At 52.9% G+C, this 21,688-nt stretch overlaps 1 protein-coding gene across 1 annotated transcript; it reads right to left on the bottom strand.

Moving 5' to 3' along the window:
- Positions 1-705: 705 nt before the first annotated feature.
- Positions 706-11,413, bottom strand: LOC115521841 (chymosin-like). The gene is made up of 9 exons (XM_030327311.1): positions 11,312-11,413; positions 8,004-8,154; positions 7,044-7,161; positions 6,104-6,222; positions 4,739-4,938; positions 3,225-3,338; positions 2,326-2,470; positions 1,721-1,819; positions 706-970 (listed from the first exon to the last, which is right to left on the bottom strand). Exons 1-9 carry the CDS (start codon positions 11,371-11,373, stop codon positions 833-835), a joined length of 1,146 nt encoding a protein of 381 aa, XP_030183171.1. The 5' UTR covers positions 11,374-11,413; the 3' UTR covers positions 706-832.
- Between the last annotated feature and the right edge of the window lie 10,275 nt (positions 11,414-21,688).

Raw genomic sequence — 21,688 nt, 5'->3', positions numbered from 1 at the left:
TCTAACCCTCTGGTATCTCTATTTTCCATGCGGCCTCTCTGTTTCCAGAAAGAAGCTTCAGGAACCTGGGAGCAGGAGTGGTCTGGCCACCGACTGCTGAGGTCTTGGCTGAGCACTAGGGGGTCTTCACTCAGCTCTAGCGGTCAGCACTGAGCACTGGCGTGAGCTTTGACTGGCAGCCTCTGAGAGCCCTTGAATGTGGGTCTGTCCCAGGGATGGAGCCACTCTCCACGTGCTGGTGGGTCAGGTTCAGAGCCTCTAAGACTGAGGATGGGACTCTCAGCTGTGGTTCTTCCCCAAGGTTAATGGCAACCTCAGGACCTTCAGAGCTTCCCACGTGCCTTCTGTCTACCCCACTGTCTTCTTCAAAATACCCCAAGGCCCTTTTTTTAATGGACTTAGAGCTTTTCTCTCCTCAGCCCCACACCCCTTGCTCCTCAGGGACCAGCCTCATCCTGCAAAGGTCTCCCCTACTGTACCCTTTCCCCAGAAAGATCTAGAGTGAGAGAACAGAGAGGCAAGACGTGCCTTGGTTTTACCTGGCCTAAGCTTGAAGTGGCCAATTCCCTTGTGAAAGTCTCCACCCACCAACAAGGTCCTGAACCCTCCCCCCGTCACGAAGCCCCAATGCTGCCAGACGTACCACATGACGGTCACTCCCCACCCCCACAAGGGCGCAGGGCTTTGGCCCCACAGAAGCCACACTTTGCAGCGATATGGTGTTTATTGAGAACCATCTGCCAGAAAACCTGGTCCATATGTGTGCGTGTGTGTGTGTGCACATGCATGTGCGCTTAGGGAGTGCATGCGTGTTCCACGGTCGGCGGTGCAATCAGATGGCCTTGGCCAGCCCCACGCGGTTGTTGATCCTGTCAAAGACACTGTAATACTCCCGGATGAAGACATCTCCCAGGATCCACAGCGGGTCGTCGCCCTCACCCTGGAAACCGCTGGCGCAGAAGCCCAGATCCTGGGAAAGGCAAGGCCAAGATGAAGCTGGTCCCAACCACAGTCACCACATCCGATGGCAAGCCTCCCCCACCACACCCCACAATTACTCTCTCAGTTATTATTTCCTGTCATCCTTGAAATCACCCTCCGAGGTAAGCAGACAAGTATCAGACTCATCTCGCTCAACAAGGTGAAAAAACCGATACTCAGAAAATCAAGTGATGTAATGCAAGATCACTTGGGATGGTCCCCTGACCCTGCTCCTCCTCACTTGTCCTCTCTAGCCTCCAGCCCTCCTCTTAGCACCTACTGCCTTGAGGACCAGCCAGACCAGGCCGGGGGGCCCCATGGCCTTACCAGTTGTATATACTCAAGGCCAGGCCAAAGCTGAGGACAGTGGGTCAGGGGGGGGATAAGGGCTGGGTCCCCACAAAGCCCAGGCCATCCACAAAAATCCTGGACAAAGCTCCAGAGCCCTGGGCTTAGAAGCTAGAACAGTGGATGGAGGTTCCCACGGGGAGCTGTGGTCCTGCCTACCCCACCCTCCCTCAAGCCGCTGGGCTCTCTCCACCCCATGTCTCCCAGGATGAGGCCATAACAACCACACGTGAGGCCCAAGGACAACAGGGCCCCACTCAGAAAGGCCGGTTGATCTACATGTACCTCCCACACTCCCCATCTGGGCCACGCCACCAAAGAAGTTCGCTGACTTGCCAGGAGAGAGAAGGGGTGCCAGGTGAACCCAGGCTTCCTCTCCTGAGACTCATACCTGGCTGGTGTAGGCAGAGGGGGGCAGTGGGTACTTCCTGCCGTTGATCTCAAAGACCACCATAGGCATGCTGTTCAGTTGCCCGCAGTTGATGTCAAACTAAAGACCAGAAGGAGGTCCTCTTAGATGGGCAAGGGATGTGATCTGGCTGAAAGAGGCAGAGGAGGGCCCAGGCACAGCCCCTTCTTCTGCACTGGAGCCAAGCGGTGGGGAGAGGCTTGCCCACCCAGAGGACTCTAGGGAGATTCTTTCTCAGGCCTCAAGAGTCACAATGACAAGGACCTGCTGTCAGTCAGTGCAGGGACAGACCCCAGCTTGAGACAGAGGGACTGGCCTCAGTGTTTCCCCTCCAGTCTCAACCAGGACACTGGGAGCTCTTAGCTGTCAGGGAGGAAGCAGGGAGACCCGTGGGGTGGTGAAGGAACAAGGAGGTGCAGCAGAGCTCGGGGATGCACGGCCCTCCTGGAGACCAGAGGCCAGACCTGGGCCGCTGCAGCTGCATGAGACGTGAGAGCCTCAACGGCAGTGGTGGGCGGAGCTGGAAGGCCATTGTGAAGGTGTTCGGAGAAATCCCAGCCCCTCGGGGGAAATGGGCCTGGCCTCACCTGGCCAAACTCATCCTGGGTGGCTCCAATGGCCGTCTGGATGTTGAGGATGTCGCTGCTAGGCCCAACCAGCATGGAGGTGCCTGTGTCCAGGATGGCCTGGCAGCCACCATCGCAGGCCACCACCACGCCATTGACCGTAACCCTGCAGAGCGGAAACAGGACAGCCTCACAGCACGTCCAGCATCCAACCCTCCCTCCCCTGCCAGGATCCTCGGGCAGGGGGCAAGCCCAAGCACCACTTCCAGAGCTCATAGAAAAGACCTGAAACCATTTTCTCCCAAGTCATTAGCTAAATCAAGGCTTCCCCACCTTCTGTGGGACAGAAACGTCAAAAAATTGTAAAATCACATGGCAAGACTTTGGAGTCGGGGTGGAATGAGTACTGCACAAGTCACCTAAAGATCTGGTTTCAAATTTTCTCCCCACCATCCACCTGCTGCAAATCTTGTACAAGTCACCCAGCCTTCCTGAACTCCGGCTTCTCATCCACAGAGTGGAGTCACAACCCCTCCTTCCTTGACTTCCTCAAGGGATGGTCACGAGGTTCAGACTTGAGGTCAGTAAATTATAAAATGAGGATTACTAATGGCACCACCTCATAGGGTTTTCGCCAGGAATAAACGAGACGGTCCTATTATCACTCATCCCAATGCCTAGCAGGTAGTAAGTGCTCAGTTAGTGCAGCACTTTTAAGAATGAAGCATCGGTGAATGTCCAGCGTGCTCATCGGCAAAGGTCATTGGCCTTGGCAGCGTCTAATTCAGAATCTGTTGCGATGATCTTACAAGCTACGGTGTGCAGGCCTTCTCAGAACCTCCCGGGCTGATCCCCAGGCCCTCCCGTCCCCACACCCGGAACCACCCCGTGGCTGGGGCCCAGGGCTGCCGTTCACTCACCTGTCCACGGTGAACTGCCAGTACTCCTGCACGGTCACGGGCACCCAGTGCAGGGAGCCTGTGTAGTAGGAGGGGTCAATGGCTCCCAGCGTGAGCATGCTCCCCGGGCCATTCCTGAAACCAAGGAAATTGGTGACGGGCCGCCGCAATCCTCCCAGGGGCACATGCCACTGAGACCTGGCCCTCCTGTCCACCCTGCCCTCGACTCCCACCTCCACCCCGAAGGCTTCAGATGCTTTCTCCCGGCCTCCCCGCTCTTCGGGGCTTTTCCCTGATAACAGCTGCAGCATCCTCTCTCTGAGCTCTGTAGCCCCCCGGGCTGAGGCAGCACCTGCCTCCCGAGGGGAGGTCAGGAAATGACCACCACACAGGTCACATGACCACTGGGCTCTGCTCAGGTCACCCTCAGGGGTCCCCCTGTGCCCACCCCCTGCCCCCAGACCTTTGGCTACAAGTAGAAGAGAGAGTCTTCAACAAGGTCCCACATACTCCGGGGCTCTTCTCTCAGCCAGGAAACATGGGCACACTGCAGTGTCACTGAATTCCCCCTCTGCTACTTTTTTTTTTAATGTTTATTTATTTTTGACAGAAACGGAGACACAGGTATGACTTAGCCACCAGTTCCTGGGGTGATCGTCCCTCCCAGGCCTCAGTTTCCTTCATAGTGAAAGGAGAAGACTGGACTCCTTTGGAGCCTACTCTAAAAGTCTGTGGGGACGCCTGGGTGGCTCAGTTGGTTGAGCATCCAACTTCAACTCAGGTCACGATCTCATCGTTCATGGGTTCAAGCCCGACGTCAGGCTCTGTGCTGACAGCTTAGAGCCCGCAGCCTGCTTTGGATCCTGTGTCTCCCTCTCTCTCTGCCCCTCTTCCACTTGTGCTCTATCTGTCTCTCTCTCAAAAATAAAATAAACATTAAAAACAATTTTTAATAAAATAAAAATAAATAGAAGTCTATGAATCTCAGTGACACCCACAATGATTATGGAGTCCTGGTTACTTTGGAAAAAAGATGTTAAATGCCCCCATGCAGGGGTGCCTGGGTGGCTCAGTCAGTTAAACGTCCAACTTCGGCTCAGGTCATGATCTCACACTTTGTGAGCTCGAGCCCTGTGTCAGGCTCTGTGCTGACAGCTCAGAGCCTAGAGCCTGCTTCAGATTCTGTGTGTCCCTCTCTCTCTCTTCCCCTCCCCAACTCATGCTCTGTCTCTCTCTGTCTCAAAAATAAATAAATGTTAAAAAGAAAAAATGCCCCCATGCAGAGATGGGGTCAGGCTTCATTTTTTAAATGCCAGAAATCAAAGTCAAATGTTGGTCCAATGGACTCTGTCTGTATCAATGGCTATGTGGGGGACTTTGGGACAAGAAGTTGGGTCTGCCTGGAAACAAGGAGAGGTTTTCTTGGATTCTGGACACCACCCTTGAGTTGCCGTGTCCCAGAGGGGTGGACATTCCTCAGCCAAGAGACCTTGCTGGGCTGTGGACGTCTGACCCTGCCTGGGGACAGCTCCTACCTGTCCAAGTAAACAGAGAACAGGTCTTTGGCCACCAGGTGCTTCTGCATCATATTGTCAAACACGGGCACTGAGTACTCAGAGGCCAGAGAGGGGTAGGCCAGCCCCAGGATCCCATCGAACTCAGAGTAGGTAAAGACGTTGCCAGGTTCCTGGGTGCTCAGGCCCACAGTCTGCTGGGGGTCCACGATGGAGGAGACCTGTAAGAGAGGCAGAGTGACCTCCACCAAGGGCCCCTCAGCCAGAGGCAGGAAGATCCCAGGGCAAGTGGGTATCAGGATCAGCCTTGGGGCTCGCCCTCCCTCCTCCAGGTAATGTAGTTACTCGAGCAAAGAAAAGCCCTCCTTTCCCAGCTCTGCGCTGTGGTTTTGAGGGAATTGGTCCAATGAAGCCGGGGACCGAGGAAGAGGCTCTGGGCCCCTGCCGCCTGGTGCTGCTGACTCTTGGGGAGGCCTGAGCTGCGTGGGCACCTGTCCTGCCTATGAGAGAGGCTGAGGACAGGACTGTCAATGGAGAAGAGCCGTGTCTCCCTTTTGGCTCAAAGCAAAAGAGCCTTCAGCCAGACCCAGAAAGGACTCAAGGAAGATTGAGGTGAAAATCATGGAGGGATGCTGCTTAATCTTGGATAGTGGGTGAGGAAAGAGACAAGGAAGTTAATGTGTATTGTGCCCTTACTGTGTGCCCACCCCTGTGTCGAGTACTTTACAAGCCAAAAAGTGGCAACAGACAGGGGAACCCTTGTCCACAGGGCACAGGTGCTCTCTGACGTGAAAGAGTATGCTGTTCCATGACACCTGGGCAGGGGATTCGTCCTCCAGGGCGACTGAGGGAGGCCAAGCCAAGGGCACCGCTCAAAGATTGGGAGGCGGGGTTCTGACACTCAGCTCCCAGCTGTGTGACTTCGGGCAAGTTACTGACTCCTCTGAGCTTCCGCTTCCTCCTCTGAACAAGGGGATAATAGCACCTTCCTAAGAACGACATTTCCAGTGAGATCACACAGGCGACACTGAAGAGAGCTCAGTGCTGGCACAGGCTGGGGATCCTGGACCAATTATGGCAAGCATAGATGAAGAAGATTGGGAAGATGGAAAGTAGGCATGGAGAAGCCTCTCAAGAGGACTCTGGGGGTTGGCATGGGAAGGAGAGGAGGGAGGAGGGAAGGTCGAGCCACAGCAGCTGCTGGCTAAAATCCCTCTCAGATTTTAAATCCCCACCAGGCCGCCGGTTGGTGGGGGGGAGGACAGGATCCAAAGGGCCTCTCAGCCGCAGCTGGAGGGACAGCTCACCAGAGCCTGGGCGTCTAGGTGGTGAAGCGGCTGGTTGGGGAGGAAAGGTGAGTGCCTGCTGACCCAAAGCCCCACTCACAGTGACGGTGTCGAGACCCAGAAAGCCCTGCATGCTGCCGGTGCCGTACTGGATGGACAGGGGCTCGTTCAGGTTCTGGAAGGTGGAGGACTTGGATGGGTCAAAGCGATGATGGATTTCTGAAACAGACCCAGGGTTAGCGAGGCCCACAGAATCTTCTCACCAGTGGACGGTGTCAGCCAGGGCTGAGACCCTCACCAGGCCCTGTAAGAATATGGTCTAAATACTAACCATTCTCTCTGCTGAAAACAAGCACCCATTCTCTCTGGATCCCACACAGTTTAGTAAAGAAAATTATTCTTTGGTGCTCGACCCACCTCTCTGACCCCCAGTGCTACCTGTGTAGCTTCCAAACGAAACAGGAAAGCAAAAAGCCATCCCTGCGGTTTCCATGGACATTTGACTTTTTCCAGCTTTGCCATCTTAGGCAAGACTCTTTTCTTCTCTGAAATTTGGTTTCCTCCTCTGGTAAATGGAGGTAGAGAGGGCACCAATCTCCCAGGATTGTTGGAGGAATAAATTAATAGCATGTATTAGCTGTTTACTCATCATCAACAGTAAGACCCTCTCACTTCATTCTCCAGGCACCCACCGGCATATAATAGCCCCATTTTATAGAAAGGAAAACCGAGGACCCAGAAGGGTCAGCAGCTTGCCTTGGCTCCTGATGGAGACTAAATAAATAAGTAAATAAATAGCCTAAGCCTCCCTAATTTCCAGCTGGTGCTTTACACATTAGACCCGTGATTTGCACACCTTCCCAATCCATGGCCCGGTTGGAAGGGCTGAACCAGGAGATGGGGCGCAACCGGGAGGCTGGGAACGTCAGAGCAAGCTCTCCTGCACCCACGTTCCCCCTGCCCAGCACCTTGACCATGGCTGGCAGAGGGGCCCTGGGGTCCGAGCCTGGAGAGGCGGGCTAGAAAGGGAGGTCACTCACTGCAGGCGTAACTCTTGCAGTCGACAGAGGGCACCCAGAGGTCCGAGGAGCCGGTGTCAAACACCACGGTGAATTCCTGGGGCGGGGTCCCAATGTAGATCTTCCCAAAGTACTGACACTGGGGACAGACAGCACGGGGTCAGGGGTGGGGAGCACAGCATAGGGGTGAGCGTCGATGTTTGGCATCGAGAAAAGGGGGGAAGGGGGAATGAGGGTCCTTGGGGAGGGTTCTTCACCTCCAGCCGCCACGCTGGCTCCTACCCGAGCCGCGATAGCCTGGCCCCTGCCACAAGCCCCAGACATTAGATCAAAATGTGGGCCCTTCTTGGCAGGAAGACTGGGCCCTCCTGCCAGGGGCAGGGACATAAAGATGGGGCACCAGCGAGGTACGGACCCCCAAGTCCCAGCCCAAGCTACCCCTGCCATGCCACCTTGCCAGCCTCCCCATGAGTCAGAACTAGGGCCGGTGCACGGGGGGGGGGGGGGGGTGCCAGCATGACCTAGATAAGGAAATGAGAGCACTGGAAACAAAAGGCTGTTTACTGCAGTGACAGATGACAGATGAGGAAGAGACAGGCTCCAGAAAGGAAGAGGGCACAAGGGGCGTACCTGTCACGTCCTAGGCGGTGGCACATGGGTACCAGTACCCCATCCCTGCCCAGCCCGGATGAAGTCATGGGTTTCCTAAAGCATGGGGGTGCACCTGGGAGCAGATTATGGTCCCCCAAGGGATGTTTTCTGCAGGTTGCCTGAACTCAGACCCTTCCGGGGGTGACATTCAGAGCCCTGCCTTTGCCGGGTCCGCTGGCCCACCGCAGAGCTGACTGAGGGGCAAGGACATGGCCTCCATAGCCCACAGGGCTCCATGATTCCTTGAAGTGGGAAACAGGCCGGGTCCGGGAGGGGGCGTCCATCACACTCTGTGAGAAGCATTACCGGAAGGTGGGCAGAGCCACTTACGTCCAAGAAGTTGGCCAAGGGCTCGTTGGACACCTTGTCTAAGTTGGAGTACTTCTTTCTGATGCCATATGGGTGTTCCTTCAGAAAGTCTTCCAGCAGCCCGTGCTCTTTCAAGGCCTTCCTCAGCGATTTGCCCTTGCGCAGAGGAACCCTGAGGAGACGGGGGAGAATTCATGATGCCGGGGGGCATCTTCCCAGGGCTGCCTGACCTCCCAGAGGGTGCCCAGAGGCTCTGGGTTCCGTAAGCTACTCCCCCACTTTCTTTTTTTATATCATAATTCAAAGTAAAAATTGTATTCTACATCAGTTCACAAATCAGCGCCTACCCTTACTAAATACAACGCACTCTGATATTCCCTGTTCCTTTCTCTTTTTTAATGCTGCCAGAGACTTAGTGAATGTATTTCATAGCTTGCTAGTGAATACTGTAACTCCAAGATTTGAGAGACCCAATATCATCCATTCAGTCTCCAAAGTCTTACTACCTACCATGTGTCAGACACTGTATGGGGCACAGGGGTAGTCTCTGCCCCCCGCCGGGACATGCTGTCTAGAGAGGAAATGATGTCCCCCACACTCTGCTAAATTCCGTGAGAGTGCTCCGCCCTTGTGACCCCTGTGACTGGCTCTCTGGGTGGCCTGAAGTGTGTGGAAAGTCTTTGAAGGGTCTCAGTACAGAGCGTGGACCTCAAGGGAGCTTCTAGAGTTTTAGGGGTTGGATGATGGAAGCAAACCAACAGAAGAGAGTCTGGAGGGGAAACATGAAGGAGGGTTCTAGACCCAGCTTTACAGGCTGTGGTACTTTGGGTCGCTCCCCAAAACCCTCTGAGTCTCAGCTCGGTCTCAGCATAAGGGGTGACCTCCTTCCTCTCTCCAGCCACTCTCCAGCCCTGCCTTTGGCCAACCATAGCTTCACCTCTCTGGCTCCCAGGTCCCCCCTCCAGTAGTGTGAAGGAATGGAGCCAGATGATCCCGGGGTCCCTCAGTTCTAAGGGCCATGCGGTCCTCCTCTGTGAGCCTCATCCTCTGAAGGACGAGTGGCGACCACAGCCATGAAAGTGCTTTGAGGGTAATAAAATGGCAGCAGTCAAATAAAACAAAAAATGGGTTCTCTCGTGTTGTTCACATCCCAGGCGGATCCCATATGGAACAGGCCTGTGTGTGAATTATGGTCTCTCCTCTGGTGCCTCTCTTCCCCAGCCCTCAGGTGTGAATTCCACCCAACAGAAATAAAAGGTCCTCGAGATTGTTTCTCAGCCTTTGTCTCTGATGATAGAAAAGGACGTAAGCCCAAAAGGAAGGAAGCTAGTCTGAGCTCCCAAGACCAAGCCCACAGCTGCCCTTTCCTGTGTCCCGATGTCTCCACTGAGCTCTTGTGTCCAGCACGAGGTCCCAGAGAGCCTCCCTCTGAGGGACGCCTGCAGCCCACTGCCCCACACAGAGACCAGGAAGCTCACCGTGGAAACCCCCACTCCCCCAGCGCTGCCCCTAGTTTTTGCACTGAGAGCCCCCGCCCCCCACAAATGTCTGGCACTCTAAAGAGCCTCACTTTCAAGGACCATGAGGAGCTCCACTGGTCAAAGCCACCCTGACCCCTTTTTAGGGATCCAGCTTCCCAGGGATGGGTCCAGGTTCCCGCAGTCCCAGGGCTCGACAGGGCTCAAACCTGGGATAAGGCTCAAACCAGAGATAGCATGATTTTGTGGTAAGAGTGCAAGTCTGCTTGGGACCAAGTCCTAGCTCCTCCCTTATGAGCCTCACAGTCTTGAGTAGCTCAGGGGTCCTCCCTGAACAACAGCTTCCTCATCTGTAAAATGCAAATAATACTATCTACCTAATCCAGGAGGATTCGAGGTAGCAGAGGTAAATATCCAACCAAGTTTCTGGCACCTGGTAGCAAGCAGCTCAAGAAATATCAGTTATGGGGCACCTGGCAGGCTCAGTCAGGAGAGCGTGTGACTCTTGGTCTCAGGGTCGTGAGTTTGAGCCCCCCATTGGGTGTCGAGATTACTTTTAAAAAATCGTTTCAGGGGCGCTTGAGTGGCTCAGTCGGTTAAGCGTCCGACTTCGGCTCAGGTCACGATCTCGCGATCTGTGAGTTCGAGCCCCGTGTCGGGCTCTGGGCTGATGGCTCGGAGCCTGGAGCCTGCTTCCGATTCTGTGTCTCCCTCTCTCTCTGCCCCTCCCCCGTTCATGCTCTGTCTCTCTCTGTCTCAAAAATAAATAAACGTTTAAAAATATATATATTTTTGGGGCGCCTGGGTGGCGCAGTCGGTTAAGCGTCCGACTTCAGCCAGGTCACGATCTCGCGGTCCGTGAGTTCGAGCCCCGCGTCAGGCTCTGGGCTGATGGCTCAGACCCTGGAGCCTGTTTCCGATTCTGTGTCTCCCTCTCTCTCTGCTCCTCCCCCGTTCATGCTCTGTCTCTCTCTGTCCCAAAAATAAATAAACGTTGAAAAAAAAAAATTTAAAAAAAAAAAATATATATATTTTTAAAAAATATAAAAAAAATAAAAAATCGTTTCAAAAAAAGTCTGAAAAAAAAGAAATATCAGTTATAATTTTTGGAGGAGAATTTGGGAACTTCCTCCACAGAGAGAACTTTATTTCGTTTAAGAAATGCATACATAGGGGTGCCTGGGTGACTCAGTCGGTTAAGCGTCCGACTTCGGCTCAGGTCATGATCTCGCGATCCGTGAGCTCGAGCCCCGCGTCGGGCTCTGGGCTGATGGCTCGGAGCCTGGAGCCTGCTTCGGATTCTATGTCTGCCTCTCTCTGACCCTCCCCCATTCATGCTCTGTCTCTCTCTGTCTCAAAAATAAATAAACGTTAAAAAAAATTAAAAAAAAAAAAAGAAATGCATACATAGCTCTCATCACGCGCCAGACACCGTTCAAAGCATTTTACAAACACCAGCTCATATAGTCCGCGTGCCAACCCTGTGAGATAGATGCTTTCTGTTACCCTCGTTTTATAGCAGGAGAGGAAATGGGACGCAGAGAGTCAGGTTACTGACGGAGCTGGGGATCAACTCACAGGCAATTTGACTCCAGAAACCATCCCCTTAATCCCGCAGGCTGTCCCCTCTGAGCCCCGGTCCTTGGCCACCGCACCCTGCAGTGGCGGGGCTCACTCAGAGGAAAGGATCCCAGATGCAAAGGCAAGACCAGTGTAGCGCTTCTCCTGGGAACCTGCAGCATTTCCTCAGAAGATTCCCCAGGGCAAGGAGGGGAAGCCCAGGAGAGACCCACCCGGAGCAGATACACCTGACGCCCTTCCCCCCACGTCCCCCTGGGGCCTGACACCCACCTGGTGATCTCACTGCCCTGGGAGAGAGCCAGGACTGCAAGTAGCACCACGAGACACTTCATCCTGGATGGTGGGTTGGGCACTGCTCGAGCCGGTGCCCGTTCCCACAGCCTTTATAGAGAGAGAGCCCCGTCCCCTCCGGCTGGAGGCCCAGGCTGCGGAGATAACCCCCTGACTTCGGGCTGTTCCCCAAACACATTAAGACAGGACCCAGAGTGCCTAACACCCACTCCGATAAGGGCCACGAATTCCACCACCGCAGGGACTTCAAAGTGGAAGTGTACATGTGCTGGGGAATGTCCCAGAGGCCTCCCTGACCTGATTTCCCCTTCCACAAGGGACTTCTCGAGCGAACCCAGGCAGGGCCACCCCCGGAAACCTGTGTCGCCTTCCACCTTGCGGGCTGTAAAGAGGTCTCTTCGCAGCAGCCCCCCTCCCCCTGTCCGAGCTGCCTCTCCTGCCTGGGCCTGACTTCACAGACAGCCAGCAGCCTGCTCTGCCCGGGATCCTCCGGCTCAGGCCTCCCAGCCCCGCGTTCCAGGGAGCATTCAGCGCACTGCCCAGGCAGGGATGCTCCTTCAGTTGGCCACCCTGGTCTAAGAGAGACGGCAGGCCCAACACTCCTGCACCGTCAGGGCCGTGGCTCCCGGTTCCATGCTGGAAGGGTGTTGGGAAGGGCGGGATAGGTGCCGGATCCCCTGAGCAACGGAGGGCTGGCGAGGGTGAGCAGGGGAGGCAGGCGTGTGCCGTGCACACACGGAGGGCAGAAAATGTGGCGTGATGGTCAGGTTTAGGCAACAGGTTAGGCCGAGAGCCGGCACCTTTGTCCACGCAAAGGTCTAGGAAGAGCTTCCCCGAAACACACATGTGGGGCTGTGTGATGAGTGGAGGGCCCCTGAGAGAGAATGAGGGCCAAAAGGAAAACAAAGACTCAGCCACAGAAGCAGTAGAGAAGACCACACCTTGGGACGAGGGGAGGCTATAAACTGGAAAGTCAGGATCAAGTCAGAATAAGGCAGGGGCTTTGGGGCCACGGTTGGCAGGAGAGCATGGGGCCGGCCACCGACAGCCTTCAGGACAGACATCAGGGTAGCAAGGCAGGACTGGTGGGGGTGGACTAGAGAGGGCAGGCTGGGTATCCAAAGAGGCGGGCATGTCGTGGGCCCTGGACACAGGGGCACGCTGAGAGAGACAGGCCTGGAAGTTTCCTGCATTTGACGTGAGGGCCTCAGGAGGCCCATCGACGGGGGACCTGAGTGCTTTATGGAAGGACTTAGGAAGACAGCCAGATGTGATCCCTCCCATGAGATGCCACACCCAGCCATCCTGCTCAGAAGGCCAGGACACTGCTGCCCCCGGTGCCCCAGGACACGGCCAGGAGCACATCTTCGTGGCACCCTCCCACCCTCCCATTCCAAAAGCCAGGGAAGCAGAGAGAAAAAAAAACACCGCTCAACAGTACCCCATGTTTCCTGTTTCTTCCCTGAAGACATTTGCCCTGCCAGGCCGGGGCCGTATGTCCTGCCCCAGTGGCCCTGCCTCCGAGTGGTCTTTCCTCCCTCACCCCAGCACGGAGCATGAGGCAGAGAAGAGGCTCACTAAACGTTTGGTTAAGCAAATGAGTTAATGAATGGTCTTCCTACCCTTCTGGAGGCACCACAGGTCACATCTTTATTATGAGCTACAGATGAGGAGACAGAGACTCAGAGAGGTTGAGGGACTTGCTTGAACTGCCACAGATCCCTGGTCTGACACCCTACATAATGTCCCACAGGGCCCGGCATTCTATGGCAATTTCATGAATTTGCAATATCCTGTCTGGACCGGCTCTGCTCCTAGCTCACTCCTGCTGACCGCCGGATACCCCTTGGGACGGCCATGCCTGTGCCCATCCTCCGTGGCTGGGACCCTCCAGGGTCAACACCACCAAGTGGGAGCATTGTAGCAACTCTGCTCCACGTCACCAGGGGCCCAGCCCGACCCAGAGGCAAACAGTCCTGGACAATGAGCCTGGGAACATCCCTCCCATCGGAAGGTGACCCTCAAAGCCAAAAACTAAAGACCCCTTAGCACCGGCTGCTTCGTGTTTACTCACGAGATTGAGATCATTCTAACAGCATTCAAGTGCACTCTATCAGGAACGTTGCCCCAGATGGCACAGAGCGTTAGAACTGCTTATCCATGGGTGCAGGCCAAGAATTGCAAAAAGCTTTTAGAAAAACCATGATAAGATTTCATCACTGGCTACCCAGTACCAGGTGGGGACAACTCCCCTTCATCTAGATTTTTTTCTAAGTTTCTTATTAATTTTGAGAGAGAGAGAGCACACATAGGGGAGGGACAGAGAGAGAGAATCCCAAGTAGGGTCCACACTGTGCATCCGTACAGACCTGACATGGGGCTTGAACTCACAAACCATGAGATCATGACATGAGCCAAAATCAAGAGTCGGTTGCTTCACTGACTGAGCCACCCAGGCACCCTCCACCTTGGTCTACATTCTTTGTGCCTGGCAACTAACCAACAAAAGTGGCTAAACAAAATCAGGGACTTGGGACAACCTGTCCTGGGTGCCCACCATGTGATCTCTACTCAGACATCAGCAGCAACAAAGTCAGTTCAACTCATAACTTGAGAAGTTCTATGTGTGAACCATGGCCACTGAGATATGGAGCTGGTGTCATCTCCACGCCTGGGGAGCCCGCAGTCGGGTGGGGACGGATCTGATCCCTTCTGTGATAAGCGGTGTAGGAGGAAATCCAAAGGGACACACATCTCCCACTGCAAGGTGCCAGTTGACACGGGAGCATGGCTTCTGGAAAGTGCATGTGTGACCATCCTGGGCTTCAGTCCTGGGTCTGTCACATGGTCCTGTGGCCTTGAGCAAGTTCCTTCATTTCTTGATGCCTCAGTTTCCTCTTCTGACACTGAGATGCTCATGTGAGGATCAAAGGACAGTCCAGTGCTACCATGTGTTAGGACCTCTATAAATACGAGTCGTAAATGACTGCAATTGCGTGACCTTGAATGTTCCACGTCATTCCCCAGCCTTGGTGATATGTGGGATTTACAAGCTCATGTTGCTGGTCTGAACCTCAGGTCTGTACAAAGCATCTGTTCACCTCCTGTTCAAGAAATCAATTGAATTTCGGCATTGACCCTCCAGGCTGGGGGCAAGTTAATCTTGGTCATTTTTGCATAGTGCCCCACAGATATGCTTCAGCACACATGACTCTCCAGCAGACCAAGCTTTGGGGTAAGCCGGGTGATGTTTCCTTGCCCCTGCCTGGGGCCCTGTTGCCTCCATGCCTCACCTGGGCCAAACCACTCTTCTGGAAGCTACCTGGGTCATACTCCCCGAGAGAGGCCACACATTGACTCCTCTCTGGTCTTGCCACGCCCCCTGGCCACCACTAGAAAGCAGGCCCCAGGTCCCTGCCACTGACGACCCACCTGTCTCCCTTGCCTCTACCTTCTACAACCTCTGAGGAACCCTGAGTTCTCTTACGGGCTTAGGCTTCAGGCAACAGCATCCTGACCTGGAAATCCTACACGTTGCCTTGGCTCTCTGCCCTGCCCACATCTTCCTTGAGGCAAAAAAAAAAAAAAGGTAGTGACGTCGCTTCTTTTCCTGAGGAAAAGAGAAAGGAGAAAATGAGAGAATTAAAAAAAAATTTTTTTTCAACGTTTATTTATTTTTGGGACAGAGAGAGACAGAGCATGAACGGGGGAAGGGCAGAGAGAGAGGGAGACACAGAATCGGAAACAAGCTCCAGGCTCTGAGCCATCAGCCCAGAGCCCGACGCGGGGCTCGAACTCCCGGACCGCGAGATCGTGACCTGGCCGAAGTCAGATGCTTAACCGACTGCGCCACCCAGGCGCCCCGAGAGAGTTTTTTAAAAGCGTAAGTCAGGGGCGCCTGGGTGGCTCAGTCAATGAGGCATCTGACTTGGGCTCAGGTCATTGATCTCACCATTCGTGGGCTTGAGCCCCTGTCGAGCTCTGTGCTGACAGCTCAGAGCCTTCAGCTGCTTCGGATTCTGTGTCTCCCTCTCTCTGCTCCTCCCTGGCTCGTGCTCTGTCTCTCTCTCAAAAATAAATAAACATCAAAAAAAGTTTTTAATTTAAAATACATCCACCCATTTCACAGATGAATAAACAGGAGCTTAGAAAGCTCGACCGATCTTCCAAAGTCACTCAGCTATTAACAAGGGATCTGGGATCCAAACTTGGGTCTGTTTGACTCTTGACCACACATCCTCTCAGCCTGACCACATGGCTCTCACAGCACCAAAATTCCAAACATCGGCAAAGACGGCCACTTTGTGCCCACACTTGACAAGCCTCAGGCTGAAGATGAAGAAGTCCTGGGGTCCTTCACACAGGACAGAGGAACAGCAAAGGCTCACCCAGGAAAGACCTTGAGAGGGCAGAGACCTGGAAAATGCATCAGAAAAAAAAAAAAAGGTGGGGGTGACACATGGGTGGCTCAGTCGGTTAAGCAGCCGACTCCTGATTTCAGCTCAGGTCATGATCTCTCATGGGATCATGGGATTGAGTCCCAGCTTGGGCTCTGTGCAGACAGCTTGGAGCCTGCTTGGGCTTCTCTCTCTCTCTCTCTCTCTCTCTCTCTCTCTCTGCCCCTCTCCTGCTCAAGCTCTAAATAAATAAATAGACATTAAAAAACAAGAAAAAGCATCAGAAGCCTACCCTGAACATTTGTAAAACTCCCTACGCCTCTCCCTTCTTGCCCCAGGTGACCTCTGTGAGTGATATACTGGCCTGTCCACCAGTCTGTCAGCAGAACTTTGTGGGGAGAACCGCTCCCAGCCTCCAAAAGGTGCACCTCTATTTGTTGTGCAGTAAGCACCTTAAGGCCTGGAACCATCTGTCCAGCGCATCATGGAATTGCCAGGTCCTCTTGGGAGAAGGGCAGGGTGGGGGTCCTGCCCTGCCGACAGCAGAGCACATTACTAGTCACGGCAAACTGCCCTGGGGAAGCCCATCCAGCTCCGGAAGGGGACGAGGAGAAGGAGGGAGGAGTCGAGGCAAATGTCCACAGCACTGATGAAGGACTCTGGGCACTTGGCCAAATCCGGTCTCTAGATCACTGTGTCACGCATCTTGAGATCACGTTTTGCTTTACACAAACAGATTTAAGGCATCACTAGACAGTTAGGGAGGAGGACGGGGTCAAAATTTCAAGCGATAGTATTGTAGTGATGTCAGTTTCACCAAGTTCACAGCTTTGATATTCGTACTGATTCGTATTTTAGCAATGATAAGAAAATGCCCTTGATTGTTGGACACACTGAAGTAAAGGAGTAGTGTGCCTCCCAAGTTCTAACAGGGTTTCTAAGAGACCAGAAAACATGCAGAGAGGGAGAAGAGAAGAAAGCAAAGGTGGCGAGCTGTCAACGTATGTGGTGTCTGGGTAAAGGTGTGCAGGACTTCCTTGCACAGTTTCTGGGTGTTTGAAATTATTTCCGAATGAAGGGATTTTAAAGATCGAGGTAACACAAGTACTTCTTCAAAGAAATTCCGTATTTATGGATTTGATACATGCCGTCCAGTGTGTCCTGAGGAAGAGGATGGAAACCGAACAGCAACAGAGCCCGAGACTCGGGCAGCCCGGGGCCATGTGCCAGGGGAAGCCATTCAGCTGAGGCTACAGACAAGTGGGGGCCAGCTGGCCCTAAATCCCCTTCCGGGAAGGTGAAAAAAGGAAGAAAGTAGAACAGGAAAGAGGAAGGATGGGATAGGAAGATTCTCTGGTATGGCTCAGGTCATGATCTCATGGTAGCTCATGGGTTCGAGCCCCAAGTCGAGCTCCGTGCTGGCAGCAAGGGGCCTGTTTGGGATTCTCTCTTTCCCTCTCTCTGGGCCCCTCCCTCATGAGCATCGTCTCTCTCTCTCTCTCTCTCTCTCTCTCTCTCTCTCTCTCTCCTTCTCAAAATAAATAAATAACCTCAAAAAAACAAAAAGATCCTCTGGTAGAAATCAGGCCTCTTCCAACTCTGCCTGCCTTCCACATGGGGCCTACGTATCATGACCGGGCAAGGTGGTGCTCAAACGGGACATTGAAGATGGACATGGGGACACGAGGCCACTGCAGGACAATGAAACAGAATCACAGTGTCATGAATCTTGAGAATGTTTTGCTTCATAAATACAGTTTTAAGGAATCTCTAAATAGTTGGGAAGGAGGACTTGGTCCAAAATTTCAACTTCAAAAACTTCATGACCTTGGATTTGGCAATGATTGCTTGTAGACGACACCAAAAGCATAGGCAACAAAAGAAGGGAAATAGATACATTAGACTACATCAAAACTGAACACTTTTGCCCATCCAAGGACACTACAAGCAGAGTGGTAAATGCAACTTCTGGGATGGGGAAAAATACTTGCAAATCAAATATCTGATAAGGGGTTCATAACCAGAATATATAACAAAGAATTCCTACAATGCAACAACACACACACAAAACAAGTAACCCAATTACAAAAAGGGCAAAGGACTCACACAGACATTTCCTCAAAGAAGATGTACTAGGGGCGTCTGGGTGTCTCAGCTGGTTGAACATCCAACTCTTGATTTTGGCTCAGGTCGTGATCTCATGGCTTGTGAGTTTCCACGCCACGTTGGGCTCTGTGCTGACATACAGAGCCTGGTTGGGATTCTCTCTCTCCCTCTCCCTATGCCCCTCCCCTGCTCCCTTTCCCTCTCTCAAAATAAATGAATATTTAACAAATTTTAAGAAGATGTACATTAGCCAACAAGCATATGAAAACATGTTCAACATCACGGATCGTTAGGAAAATGCAGATCAAACCGCGAATGAGGGATCAGCTTACACATAAAATTCACAGGGCACCTGGGTGGCTCAGTCAGTTAAGCGTCTGACTCTTGATATAGGCTCAGGTCATGATCTCAAGGTCACGAGCTCAGGCCCTGTGCCAGGCTCCGTGCCGAGCATGGAGCCTGCTTGGGATTCTCTCTCTCTCTCTCTCTCTCTCTCTCTCTCTTTCTTCCTCTCTCTCTCTCCCCCTTCCCCACTTGCATGCTAGCTCTCTCCCAAAATAAATAAACATTGTAAAAAATAAATTAAAACAAAATTTACTTATAAGTAAAAAGAAATACACTCTTGTGAACCAAACATAAAATGTGATATATACATCTTTTTTTTTTTTTTTTTTTTTTTTTTTAATTTTTTTTTTCAACGTTTATTTATTTTTGGGACAGCGAGAGACAGAGCATGAACGGGGGAGGGGCAGAGAGAGAGGGAGACACAGAATCGGAAACAGGCTCCAGGCTCCGAGCCATCAGCCCAGAGCCTGACGCGGGGCTCGAACTCACAGACCGCGAGATCGTGACCTGGCTGAAGTCGGACGCTTAACCGACTGCGCCACCCAGGCGCCCCTATATACATCTCTTTAAAACTCACCGGATGAGGAGCGCCTGGGTGGCTCAGTCAGTTAAGTGACTGACTTCAGCTCAGGTCATGATCTGTCAGTTTGTGAGTTCAAGCCCTGCATCGGACTCTGTGCTGACAGCTCAGAGCCTGGAGCCCCTTCAGATTCTGTGTCTCCCTCTCTCTCTCTCTGCCCCACCCCCCCCCCCCCGCTGGCGCTCTGCTCTCTCTCTCTCTCTCCTTCAAAATGAATAAACATTAAAACTCATCGTATGTGAGATGGACAACTTTACCTGTCACGTCCTCTCTTTGAGCATCTGGAAAACCAGCCCCTTCCTGGCATGGTTCCACAAGGCCCTGCATCCTTGTAGAAAGGGAAGAATGTGAGGCCTGAGCCACAGGGTTTTCAGAACTGGAGAACGTGGCCCTCAGTCCTTTCTGCCCACCGTATGCCAGGCGCCCCTGCTTCACCTTTGTTTTGTGATCACCAACCTCACGGTCCTCATCGGTAAACATCTCCCACCTCGTAGGGTTTTTGTGATGACCACTGAGGCCCCGAGAAGTGCCTGGTAGACAGCAGGCACTCAGGAAATGCCAGCTCTTAGTATTATTCTCTTCTCCTCTAACACCACCAAAAGTATTCAGAGTCGGTAGTGTTACCCATATTTCACAAAGAAGAGAAATGGAGCTTAAAGGGATTAAGTCGCTCACCCAGCTCCTGCGTCAGAGTGGTGTTGCCAGGATTTTAATCCAGAACCGCTTTGATTCCAAAACCCAAGAGCCTTCTACTCCACCCTGCTTGGGCCTCATTTAACAGACGAGAAACCTGAGGTTCAGCGACACCAGCAAGGGGTCGGTCTCAGACACCGATGGGCCAGGCGGGTAACTCAGAAGAGTATGGGAGACGGTGCAAAAAACTCATCTGCTGGAGATTCTACCAAATAAGCTCCGGTTGTTTTTTTTTATTTATTTTTTTTAATGTTTATTTATTTTTGAGAGAGACAGAGACAGAATGCGAGTGGGTTAGGGGCAGAGAGAGAGGGAGACACAGAATCAGAAGCAGGCTCCAGGCTCTAAGCTGTCAGCCCAGAGCCCGACGCGGGGCTCGAACTCACAGATCGCGAGATCATGACCTGAGCCGAAGTCGGATGCTCAACCGACTGAGCCACCCAGGCGCCCCAATATTCTCCGTTTTTACCACCCTGCGGGTTAGGCGTGTAACATAACAGGAGCTTGTGTGGCACTGAAGATTGTTTCAGAGTCTAATTTTTAAAGTAAATATCAAAACACACAAGGAATTTCATTCCTTTCCAAAAACTTTGTTAAGCATGATGCATGCTAACGCTGTGCAGGCCAAACAAAGTATTTGCAGGCCTGATGCAAGCCCCAGAGGCAGGTGGAGGCCCCGACGAGTGGTGGGCTCGGGTATGCCTAAACTACTGTCAACTGGGAACCCAATCCAGAGGTTCCAGAACTTTCCATTTTCCAAGAGACATGGAATATGCTGCTTTGGGGGGAAATATATCGATTATCAAATAAGGGTAAGGCCTGTTTCAACACCATGCAGACAAAGGAAGACAGGTCCGCAAGCGAGCCCCTCTGTGTTGGTCTCTAGTATGAGCCAGTGTTTTCTCCAGCCTGGACCAGCCCAGAACTGGAGCCGGAGGCACAGAGGAAAGGGTGGGCAGAGGGAAGGAAGTGCCGGCTGCCGACCCTGACAGTCTCAGCCTAAAGGGGCAGGTCTACAAGGAAGTCTTTGTAGGTGTCACTTTTTTTTCAGGATGACTTTCTCTTCTGCCAGATCTTTGCCCGAAGCTACGCCCAAAGATTTTTCTGCAAGCCCTCCTCGACCACGGGAGGACCGCCCAACATCCAGCCACGTTAATTAAAGAGGAATTTTTCCCTCTGAGGTGAATGTGTGTTAAAAATATCAAATATTCATCACTGGCAACATTAATTTATAATAACGCTTGTCTCCCTCTCAACTTCCAAGCCCGGCATCTGGCCTGACGGCTTTGAAACTGACACCCGCTCCATCTCGGGAATTATAAATAGCCTGAGTCAAAATCTTCACCTTGAACTGAACAGACTGGCTCCATGGGGTGGTTTGCAGAACGAAGAGGTCTGCAGTGTGCAGTGAAGTCCTGGGTGGGTGTAGTTGGGGTGGTGTTTAGATTTTTTTTTTTTTTTTTGTAAGACCGTAATTGTGGATTGGGAGGCAGGGTGATGGAGGGGCATGAGTAAAGGGGGGTGGGGGGGGGGTCTGGCCTGCTTCCTGCCGGTTTGGGGGGATGTGTCGGCCTCACTCCCACCTGGCCCATTTCATGATCTGTCAGAGGCAGGAGTGGGCACAGCTGTTTCATTCCACCCCAAGTTCTCGGTCCAGTTTCCATACTTGCCCTTTGGGGACTGATCGGGGCAGACACCATCTCTCCTGAAGGGGGAAGAACCCACGTTACATAAACAGAAGAGAAATGCATCCCAGCCGACGGAGCACTTTCTGTCCACAAGCCCATGCCGTAATCACAGTTCATACTGACCGTGCATCCACTATGTGCTAGGTCCCCACAGCAACCCTGCAAAGTAAGTTCTAGCGGGGACGCTGTTTTACCCAGGAGGAAACTGAGGGTAGAGAAGCTGGTTCCCTGAGGTCATTCAGCTAGCAAGCAGTGGGCAGAGTCCAAGAAGAGTGAGTCGCTGGGGTCTCCTTGCTTAATCCCTTTCCAAGCATTCTCGATGCTGCAAAAACCCCGGCTTTCCAGGCCCCCTCTCTGGCAATTCCCATCCAGAGGCTCTGGGATGGGGCACAGGACACTCGGTACCCACCAGATGCTGGCCACCACCATGGAAGGTACTCTTCGTGACAACCCTGTGAGGCAGCGAGAATTATTGTCCCCCCACATCACGTATGGAAACAGACCCTGGGAGCTGCCTGACCCCTCAGGTAGCTGAACTGAGAATCTG

This window comes from Lynx canadensis, chromosome C1 (genome assembly GCF_007474595.2).
Source record: "Lynx canadensis isolate LIC74 chromosome C1, mLynCan4.pri.v2, whole genome shotgun sequence".
NCBI classification, from domain to species: Eukaryota; Metazoa; Chordata; class Mammalia; order Carnivora; family Felidae; genus Lynx; species Lynx canadensis.
Note: the sequence above shows the minus strand (reverse complement) of the source record. Positions and strands in the feature narration are given on the sequence as shown.

Coding starts and splice junctions, on each gene's coding strand:
- LOC115521841 (XM_030327311.1), bottom strand. CDS start 11,373: ATGAAGTGTCTCGTGGTGCTACTTGCAGTCCTGGCTCTCTCCCAGGGC. Junction 4,939..6,103: donor TGGGTCTCGACACCGTCACT/GTGAGTGGGGCT, acceptor CCTCTCTTACAG/GTCTCCTCCATCGTGGACCC. Junction 971..1,720: donor CCTCTGCCTACACCAGCCAG/GTATGAGTCTCA, acceptor TGCCTTTCCCAG/GATCTGGGCTTCTGCGCCAG.